This window comes from Peromyscus leucopus, chromosome X (genome assembly GCF_004664715.2).
Source record: "Peromyscus leucopus breed LL Stock chromosome X, UCI_PerLeu_2.1, whole genome shotgun sequence".
Taxonomy (NCBI): domain Eukaryota; kingdom Metazoa; phylum Chordata; class Mammalia; order Rodentia; family Cricetidae; genus Peromyscus; species Peromyscus leucopus.
Window position 1 is genome coordinate 7,442,910 of NC_051083.1, and position 10,803 is coordinate 7,453,712.

At 37.5% G+C, this 10,803-nt stretch overlaps 1 protein-coding gene across 1 annotated transcript; it reads left to right on the plus strand.

Annotated features, from left to right (window-relative positions):
* Positions 1-9,656: 9,656 nt before the first annotated feature.
* On the plus strand, positions 9,657-10,500 carry LOC114680961 (non-histone chromosomal protein HMG-17-like). Its single transcript, XM_037199213.1, has one exon. The coding sequence runs from the start codon at positions 9,672-9,674 to the stop codon at positions 9,942-9,944; it is 273 nt and encodes a 90-aa protein (XP_037055108.1). The 5' UTR covers positions 9,657-9,671; the 3' UTR covers positions 9,945-10,500.
* The last annotated feature ends 303 nt before the right edge of the window (positions 10,501-10,803 follow it).

Below are 10,803 nucleotides of genomic sequence, written 5' to 3' on the forward strand. Positions count from 1 at the left end.
TGTTGAGATTTTCATGGGGATTGTCTTTATTCTGTAGATTGGTAAGATGAGCATAGGAGATCTTTCCATTTTCCAAAATCTTCTCCAATTTCTTTCTTCAAAAACTTGAAGTTCTTATCATACATGTCTTTCATGTGCTTGGTTAGAGTTACCCCAATATATTTTATATTATTTGTGGATATTGTGAAGGGTGTTGTTTCTCTGACTTCTTTCTCAACTGGTTTATCATTTGTATATAGGAAGACTATTGATTTTTTTAGTTAATCTTGTATCAAGCTACTTCACCAAATATGTTTTTATCAGCTATAGGAGTTTCCTGGTAGAATTTTGGGGGTTGCTTATAAATATCAACTGCAAATAGTGATACTTTGACTTCTTTCTTTCCAATCTGTATCTACTTGATGTCTATCTATTGTTTTATTATTCTAGCCAGAACTTCAAGAGCTATATGAATAAACATGGAAAGAGTGTCTTGTTCCTGATTTTAGTGGAATTGTATTCTGTTTCTCTCTATTTACTATGATGTTGACTATAGGCTTGCTGTAAATTACCTATATTATGTTTAGGTATGTCCCTTGTATCACTGATCTCTCCAAGACTTTTATCATGAAAAAGTGTTGGATTTTGTAAAAGGCTTTTTCAGCATCTAATGAGATGATCATGTGGTTTTTTTCTTTCAGTCTGTTTATATGGTGAATTACATTGACAGATTTTCATATGTTGAACCATCCCTGAATCTCTGGGATGAAGCCTACTTGACTATAGTGGATGGTCTTTTTTGAGTTCAGTTTGTGAGTATTTTATTAAGTTTTTGCATCAATGTTCATGAGGGATATTGGTCTCTGATACTTTTTCTTTGTTGAGTCTTTGTGTGGTTTGGATATCATAGTGACTGTGGCCACATAGAATTGGGCAAAGTTCCTTCTGTTTATATTTTATGGAATAATTTTAGGAGTATTGGTATTAGAGCTTTTTTGAAAGTCTGGTAGAATTTTACATTAAAACAATCTGGGCCTGGGCTTTTTTGTTTGTTTGTTTGTTTGTTTGTTTGTTTAGAAACATTTAATGACTGCTTCTATTTTCTTAGGGGTTATGGGTCTATTTAAACTGTTTATCTGATATCAAATTAATTTTGGTAGGTAGCATCTGTTAAGAAAAATTTCCATTTCTTTTAGATTTTCCAATTTTGTAGAGTACAGATTTTTGAAGTATGATCTGATAATTCTCTGGATTTTCTCAGTGTCTGTTGTCATGTCCCCCTTTTCATTTCTGATTTTGTTATTTTGGATATTCTCTCTGTGTCTTTTAGTTACTTTGGTTAGTATTTCTCTATCTTGTTGATTTTCTCAAAAAAATCAACTTTGTTTAACTGATTCTTTGTATTTTTCTCTGTGTTTCTATTTTATTGATTTCAGCTCCGAGTTTGGTTATTTCCTGCCATTTATTCCTCCTTGGTGTGTCTGTTTCATTTTGCTCTAGAGCTTTCAGGCATTCTGTTAAGTCACTAGTATGGGATTTCTCAAATTCTTTGTGAAGGCAGTTAGTGCTGTGAGCTTTCCTCTTAGCACTGCTTTCATCGTGTCCCATAAGTTTGGGTATGTTGAACACTCATTTTCAATGAATTCCAAGAAATCTTTAATTTCTTTATTTATTTCTCCCTTGACCCAGTGGTAATTCAGTGGAGAGTTGTTCAGTTTCTATGAGTTTGTAGGCTTTCTGTTGTTTCTGTTGTTACTGAAATCCAGCTTTTGTCTATGGTGGTCTGATAGGATACAGGGGGTTATTTCAATTTTCTTGTATCTGTTGAGATTTGCCTTGTGACTGAGTATGTGGTCAGTTTTGAAGAATATTCTGTGAGTTGCTGAGAAGAAAGTATATTCCTTTGTGTTTGGATAAAATGTTCTGTAGATATCTGTTAGGTCCATTTGGGTCATAACGTCTGGGTGCTCCAGCATTTTTTGTCTGTGTGTGTGAGATAGAGTGGGGTATTTAAGTCTCCCACTATCAGTGTGTGGGGATCAATGTTTGATTCAAGTTTTAATAGTGTTTTCTCTACAAACTGGAGGCCCTAGTGTTTGGGGCATAGATGTTGAGAAATGAGATGTCACCTCGATGGATTTTTTTATGAGTATAAAGTGTCCTTCCCCATCTCTTTTGATTAATTTTGGTTTGAAGTCTATTTTGTTAGATATTAGAATAACTACATTAGCTTACATCTTGGGGACATTTGCTTGGAAAATCTTTTTCCAGATCTTTACTCTGAATTAATGTCTATCTTTGATGTTGAGATATGTTTCTTGTATGCAACAGAAGGATGGAACTTTTTTCCCATCCATTCTGTTAGTTGCTGGTGGCCATGTCAGAGGAGCAGCAGGTGGCAATTGAGGTTCAGGGTGTCAGTCCACCAGGAAGAAACCACCTGGTGGATAATTCTCAGGCAAGGTCCTCTAAGATGACAGAACCAAGAATGTCTTCTGTTTCTGCTGTGCCTTTACATGTTTGCTGTTGCTGTCTTTCTTTGATATCTACCATGTTTGAATTGGATGTGGGGAGATTCCCCACTGCCTGTAATATGTAATATAATGTGTTTAACTCATGAAAACATTCCATTATACTGGGAATTTTTACCTGTGGATTACTATGAAGATGATTTCTTCCTAACTGTACTGTCTAATTGATAATAATAACATTAGCTTATACAGAGCTTTGATGAATAAAAGTATATACAAGGATATGTTTCACAGATAAGGCCTATGAGTGACACCTAAGGAGCTGCTTTAGATAACAGCTCAGGTTAATGATTAAGGAAAACAATTGAATTCTCTGGGAGCCAGGCTGGCCCTAATTCTCTTAATGCTGAAAAGATGTAGTCACAGGTCCTGGTGTGCATCATTAGCTGAAACAAAGCATTGTAATAACTTCAGATTAGATCACATGTTTTGACAAGACCTTTAAGATGAAAAAGGACCACAGAAAACAATCTAATGTCCACAAGAACACATAGCTGAGGTCAAAAATACAAAGCATCCCAACTGTTAAGGTTGGTTGTTGATCAAAAGTGGTGATTAGCTACTTGTACCCATTCTTGCCCTCAATTTCCTGATATAATAAATTATTGATGGGTATACACCTTAAAGATCTAAACTAGAGCTGACTGATTGTCTTTTATGTATAAAAGCTTAGGTTTGTGATTCCTTTAAAATTCCTTGTAAGATTAATTTTCAAGATAAACAGTAAAAGATTGATTCTTCCTTTGTAACCACAGTATGCAGCCTGCCAGCAAAAGAGTTGGCTGCAAAAAACAAAAAACAAAAAAAAAACACTTTCTGTCTGCTCATGTTTTATTAGTCTGCAATAAGTTACTTAAACATAAATGTATATGGGATATAGGAATGAATTTGTTTTTAATCATGTTATCTCTTCTCTGTAGGAATTCAGCAAAATCACTGTATGGGATAAATAGTAGAATGAACAAATGTTTTTCAGAAGTGCTTTGACCTGGAAGAATCCTTGTGGAAAGCAATGATTGTTTTGCTGAGGAGCCTTGCAGCCATCCCATGACTTTGGTCACAAGACACCTCAGGCATACCTGGGGTGTGGGAGTCCAACTCCCACCTTTCAAAGGGTTCTTGGGGGAAGGAGAGAGGAATGAGGAAATATTAGATAGAAAAATAAAACGAGATAAAAAGAAAGAAAGGAAGGAAGGAAGGAGGAGGAGGAGAAAGAAAAGAGAGAGAGAAAGAAAGAAAGAAAGAAAGAAAGAAAGAAAGAGAGAGAGAGAAAGAAAGAAAGAAAGAAAGATAGGAAGAAAAGAGACACAGGATAGCTTTGGGAGGGCCCTGAGTCAATACTCAGTCATCTTGAGGTTTATTCCAAATGGCTTTTTATACTAGGCCAAAGGGCGAAGCAAAAGACCTCCCCCTTTCAAGATCAAAGCACAACATACAGCCAAGTGTAGACCCTTCACAACACGTGGTATTCACACCGGAGGCCAAAGCATCCTATTATGCAGCCCTGCTGGGTAAAGCAAGCTTAGATTCTCTGACCTTGAGTAAGATCTTACTAGGAAGCTTCTGTGGGCCTCCACAGTGGGGCATTTGTATTATTGTGTATTGCACACAATGCATAATGAAGGACTAGAGTCATAGAGGCATGTGATGGTCACCTTCAGTAAGACATGTAAATTAGGTTAGGGACCTTGGTATGAAGAAGTACTTCATGTAACAATTTATAAATACGCTTTGTATGGCTGTTAGAGAGCCCGCTGAATCCAGCCCAGTCAGTCCATCAGAAGAGGCTAATGAATAAAGAAGGAAATGATCAAGAGAATATGTGAGTATTTTTTTCCTAATCTCAGAAAAGTCTTAGCTACACTGACACAGTGGATTCCTTTTGAGCCCTGGGCTATCTGGAAGCTGGTCCTGCGGGCATAAATGGTCTATATCTTCTTATTGGACAGTTGAGTCTGTGGTGATATTTTAATTGTGCTGAAATGTGATTTTATTTGTATGTTAATAAATAAAGTTTGCATGGAGATCAGAGGTCATAGTGAGTCAGGAACAGAAGTCAGGCAGTGGTAGCCCATGCCCTTAATCTGATCACATGTCAGGCAGAATCTCTGTGTGGTCAAGGACACAGACAAGTGTGGTGACATGAGTCTTTAATCCCAGTACCAACCATAGAGACCTGGAGGTCTGTATAGACAGGCAGTGATGAGGAAGTCATGTGCCTGGGCTTAGAGTCAATGAGAAGGCAGAACAGGAAGAAGCTCACTTGTATGGGAAACTATGGCTTGGTGATAAGCTAAAGAGTAGTCAGTGGCTCTTCAGTAATTCTTTGATCTCTTCGGCTATTACTCCTGTATTTGGCTCTGTGTTTCCTATTTACTAAGACTGTTTAGAATTTCATCTACATGAGTCCACTGATATTGAGAGATGTTAATGACCAGTGATTGTTAATTCCTGTTATTTTGTTGTAGTTGTTGATGGAGGTGTGTGTGTCTGTGTGTGTGTGTGTGTGTGTGTGTGTGTGTGTGTGTGTGTGTGTGTGTCAGTGTGCATCTGTGTGTGTCGGTGTCTTTGCCTTCTTTGGGTTATTCTGTGAGATTATTTATTGCTTGTATTATATGGGTCTAATTAGCCTCCTTGGGTTGGAGTGCTCCTTCTAGTACCTTCTGTAGGGATGGATTTGTGGATAGATATTGTTTAAGTTTGACTTTATCATGGAATATTTTCTTTTCTCCATCTATGGTGATTGAAAGTTTATTTTAGGGTATAGTAGTCTGAGATGGCATCTGTGGTCTCTTAGAGTCTGCAAGAAATCTGTCCAGGCCCTTCTGGCTTTTAGAGTCTCCGAGTCAGGTATAATTCTAATAGGTCTGGCTTTATATGTTACTTGGTTTTTTAATATTCTTTATTTGTTCTGTGTGTTTAGTGTTTCACTATTACGTGGCAAGGGATCTTTCTTTTATGGTTCAATCTATTTGGTGTTCTGTAAGTTTCTTGTACCTTTATAGGGATGTCATTCTTTAGATTAGGAACATATTCTTCTATGATTTTGTTAAAGATATTTTCTGGGCCTTTGTGCTGGGAATCTTCTTCTTCTTATATTCCTATTATTCTTAGGTTTTATCTTTTCACACTGTCCTGGATTTTCTGAACGGTTTTTGACAGGAATCTTTTGGATTTAACATTTTCTTTGACTTGTGTATCTATTTCTTTTACCATGTCTTTAACACCTGAAATTCTTCCTTCCATCTCTGGTATTCTGTTGGTGATGCTTGCATCTATACTTCCTCCTTGCTTACCTAGGTATTCCATTTCCATAATTCCCACAGTTTGTGCTTTCTTTATTGCTTTTATTTCCATTTTCAAGTCTTGAACAGTTTTGTTCATTTCTGTCAACTGTTTTTTCTTGATATTCTTTAAAAGATTTATTAATTTCCTCCAATTTTTTATTGTCTTTTCCTAGATTTCTTTAAGGGGTTTATTCATTTTCTCGTTAAGGACCTCTATTATCATCATAAAGTTGTTTTTAAGGTTGTTTTCTCATGCTTCAGCTGTGTTGGTATATTCAGAGCTTGTTGTGGTGGGATGGCTGGGTTCTGGTCATGACATATTGCCCTGGTTGTTGTTGATTGTATTCTTTTTTAATTTATTCATTAAATTTAATTTTACATATCAGCCACGGATTCCCTTGTTCTCCCCCATCCCACCCACCCCCGCCTTCCCCCCAGCTCACCCCCCATTCCCATCTCCTCCAGGGCAAAGATTCCCCCGAGGATTGAGTTCAACCAGGTAGATTCAGTCCAGGCAGGTCCAGTCCCCTGATTGTATTCTTATATTCATGTTTAGGCATCTGGATTTGGAATGAATATAGTTGCAGGTGCCAGTTTATGGATTTGTCTTTGCGGATAGGTGTTTTCTTCCTTGGTTTCTGTTTCCTCTCTGGTCTTCTGGCTGCTCTGGCCTGTGGTTGAATAGAGGGTCTCCACCTGAATTGGGGGCCAGATTTCTGATGGTCTGGGTGGCCTCTAGTCCAGCAGGAGTTGCTGCCCAAACTTGGGACTGGAGTTCTATGTGCATGGCCTTTTATCTGGCCAGGGTCCCTATGGGGTTCAGCGTCTTGGCCTGGCTTCTGTTGGGAAAGGACACTTCTGTCTGGTTTTCAGAGAAGTGGCCTGGTCTCTGGGGTTCAAGATGCTGATCTGGCCTCTGGGGTTCAGGATCCTGGCCTGGCCTCTGATGGAGTAGAAGACTTCAGCCAAAGGTATGGGCTAGAATATGGTGGTGAGGAGAAGACAGGCAGATGGAGTTATGCTGGGAGAGCATGGGCAGGGTGGAGGCAATCTTACCTGGAGTTCAGGATGCTTGGCCCCTCTGGTAGGAGAGGAGGCTTCCACCAGAGGTGTGGGGCAAGATATGTAACTTCATATTTTTGAGTCATTTAGACACTCCACCAATTCATCTTGTCCATTTTAATTAATTCACAATTGATGAGAATTTGCTGTAGGATCCCTTACATTTGTGAGGTATAGACAACATGAAAAAAATTAGAGCACATAATAGTCTGAATTTAAAAAAAAAGTTTTATGAATAAAAGTAATCAAATTCTGGAAAATAGCATTAATCTCAATATGATAAAACACGAATATCATGATATGTAATTATTGCAATAAATTTGGCACAGAATATCAAAATTTTCTAATTCCTGTAAGAAAATGAGTTTCAGTTGCTTCTACTTATCTTAAATGAAATTAAAGTTAAAACCAAAAGGATAGGAATCATTTTTAAAATACCCTAATCCAAATCTCCAATTTGGGCTACTTTTTTTTTCACTCAGACTAAAATCATCTATTGCTGGGGGAAAATCTAGATAACATTTTTCTAAGTGACAGTACATAGGACTCACAGAGCTACTACAAAGTCTCCCAATTAAATGGGGTAAAATAGGATAAAATCCAAATACAATAACTACATTAAATTTGGTCACAAGGGACTCAAACCTAAATAGTGTATAATTGCATTCAGTATTCTCTAAGCTCAATTTTTACTGCAGGACAATGATTTTACTAACCCAAGAGCTCAGATAGATCATAAATCAAACATTTTTTTCATTGATGAGTACTACTGATATCTATCCCCACTATTCTGCACCTGGAGTGGAAATTACCATGAGGTGTAAGGGTAAATACTGATAATTTGTCACAAATACACAATCATCCATGGCTAGAATGAGTTGGCAGATTCAATCAATTTCATATAATTTTTTAAAAATACATCTATGAGATCAAATTCAGCCTAGATCACACAACAAAATCCTGTCTCCATCCCCAGATAATTACATCCTGTAATGAGTATGTACAGACTTTCTTATATTCATTCCCTTAAACTTCAATATAAAAACAATTTTCATAGCATACATATTGCAATTATGTAGAGGTGACTTAAAGAATATAAAAAGATATGCAGAGATAATATGTCTGGAAATGAGATAAAATATTTGAAATAAGGTTGTACAGCTGCAGCAATGGTAGCTTAACTAAGCCCCTAATGACTTTTAAAAACATCATCAAACTATGCTACACCATCATACAGATTGTATTTGTAAATTCAAGGTCAAATTCTGTTCTATTTACAGAGTAACAAGTTTTTTCACATAGAATAATCCACCTCTACTAAAATATCAGATGGCATATCCTCACAACCTACTAATATTAGAGAGAATTAGTTCTGACTGAAAATGTTCATTAAGAAGATTCACTAATTAGGCCGGGCGGTGGTGGTGCACGCCTTTAATCCCAGCACTCAGGAGGCAGAGCCAGGCAGATCTCTGTGAGTTCGAGGCCAGCCTGGGCTACCAAGTGAGCTCCAGGAAAGGCGCAAAGCTACACAGAGAAACCCTGTCTCGAAAAACCAAAAAAAAAGATTCACTAATTGTTTCCAAGAAAAAAATGCTAACTAAATAACATCTGTCATTCAACATTGCAATTCAGTGAAAGATGGGTTTATTTTTAAAAAAATTGTATTGATCAGTTTGGTTAGGCATATGAAAAAAAGTATAACTAGCTCTTACATCAATCTCCGTTCTTAAAAAGTCAAGATAGATTACAGATTTAAATGTAAAATATAAAACAGTAAGTCTTACTAAAGGAAAATATTTTGTGATAGGTAAAAATTTCTTAAACAGGCTATGAAAGCACTAACCACAAATATAAAACAAGGTAAGTAGTACTATATAAAAATGAAGGAGTTACATTTACCAAAAGATACAATATGCAAATTGAAAGGGCTAGTTATGAAGTCGTACATGACACATTAATACAAAATAAACTGATTTTTATATAACAAAAAATTCTACTTTGACAAAGGTAAAGACTGTAATAAAACTGACAAAGCAATTTTTAAAATTACTTCTTTTTTGGCGATTATAATAACATCATTTCCCCATTTCCTTTCCTCTCTCCAAATCTTCCCCTATATCTCTTTCAAATTCATGTCTTCTTTTTTCATTATTTGTTGTTACATTCATATATGTATACATATATATTCTTAAATACGTAAATACAACTTGTGCAGTCCATATAATGTTAGTTGTATGTATGTTTCCAGGGCTGACTAACTGATATTGGATAGCTAATTGACATGCGCTTCCCTGGGGAAGAGTTTTTCTCAAGCTCTCTACATTCCTTAGTTGCCTGTAGTTCTTTGCGAAGGCTTGAGGCCTCATGGACTTTCCCCTGTCCATATTAACATGCCTATTGTTGTTCAGCTCCTGTTTAAACAGTTGTGTTGGTGAAACTTCATGGGTATAGTTTCTGACATTACCAGGAAATAGAATCTCACAGCAAACTTCTGGATTCCCTGTATTTCGTAATCCTTCTTTCCCTCTTCTGCAATGATCCCTGAACCTTAGGTGTGCAAGTTGTACTGTAGATATATCCACAGGGACTGAGGGACTCAACTCAGCATTTTGATTGGTTGTGATCTTGGGTAATGCTCTTTATCTGCTGCAAAGAGAAGTTTCTTTGACGAGGGGTGAAGACTATATTTATCTATGAGTATAAGGACAAATATTCGGAGCAGTGTGAAGAAGCAGAATGACCCCCAAACGGACCGAACCCGCGCACCACCACATTCCCGCGTTCAGTGCCGACGTCCCCCGCTGCCGCCATGTCCAAAAGAAAGGCTGACGGGGATACTAAAGGAGATAAAGCCAAGGTGAAGGACGAGCCACAGAGAAGATCTGCAAGGTTGTCTTCTAAACTCGTTCCTCCAAAGTCAGAGCCCAAGCCTAAAAAGGCCCCTGCAAAGAAGGGAGAGAAGGTCCCCAAAGGGAAGAAGGGGAAAGCCGATGCCGGGAAGGATGCAAATAATCCTGCAGAGAACGGAGACGCCAAAACAGACCAGGCACAAAAAGCTGAAGGTGCTGGAGATGCCAAGTGAAATGTGTGCATTTTTGATAACTGTGTACTTCTGGTGACTGTACAGTTTGAAGTACTATTTTTTATCAAGTTTTATAAAAATGCAGAATTTTGTTTTACTTTTTTTTTAAGCTATGTTGTTAGCACACAGAACACTTCATTGTTTTTGGGGGAAGGAACATGTGTCACTAACAAAATGTCTCCCAAGCTGGATTGATGATGGTTGATGTTGGAAAACATCTTTCCCTGCTAATTTTGAAAGACTCCTCTTAACTCTCAGGGGAGACATCCTGGTGTTGACATATGTGACCACCATGGCCTAGTGTGGGAAACTAAATTCATTTCTGTGTCTTCCTCCCCTGGACCATCAACATAGACTTAACTCCCTTCAAACCAGAGACCTGTTGAAACCTGACCCCCAAAATTGGTTTTGCCGGTCTATCAGGCAATTTGGACTTTGCAGTGGTATCATTGTGTCCTCAAAAGAGCAGCGGTTCCTTTTATAAAAGATTGTGGATCTTCAGATTGATAATTCTGCCGTGTTCGTTTGGTTTCCTGAAAGTCAGGGTCGGGTTGTGAAAAGTTGTTAAACAACATCCTCAGTGTGAACTGTCAGCCCTCACTCTAAGCTCTCCCCCTTTTCAAAGCATCGAATGAAGACTCATTGGGTTTTATAGTGGCTTTCTGATTTTGGTAGTCTATACAGGAAGGGAGTTTGGAAGTTCTTGTATACTGTTAATGACTGTCTGCCCATGTCCTGCCTAAAAAACCATGATTGTTTATGGAAAGTATCTTTAATAAAGCTGGATACAGTTTGGCTTGGAAAAAAAAGGACAAATATTCATAGATGGTTGCTAGAGATTATGCTAATTTAGCAAGGT

Excerpts from the sequence above, each read along its gene's own strand:
- LOC114680961 (XM_037199213.1), top strand. The coding sequence starts at position 9,672 with ATGTCCAAAAGAAAGGCTGACGGGGATACTAAAGGAGATAAAGCCAAG.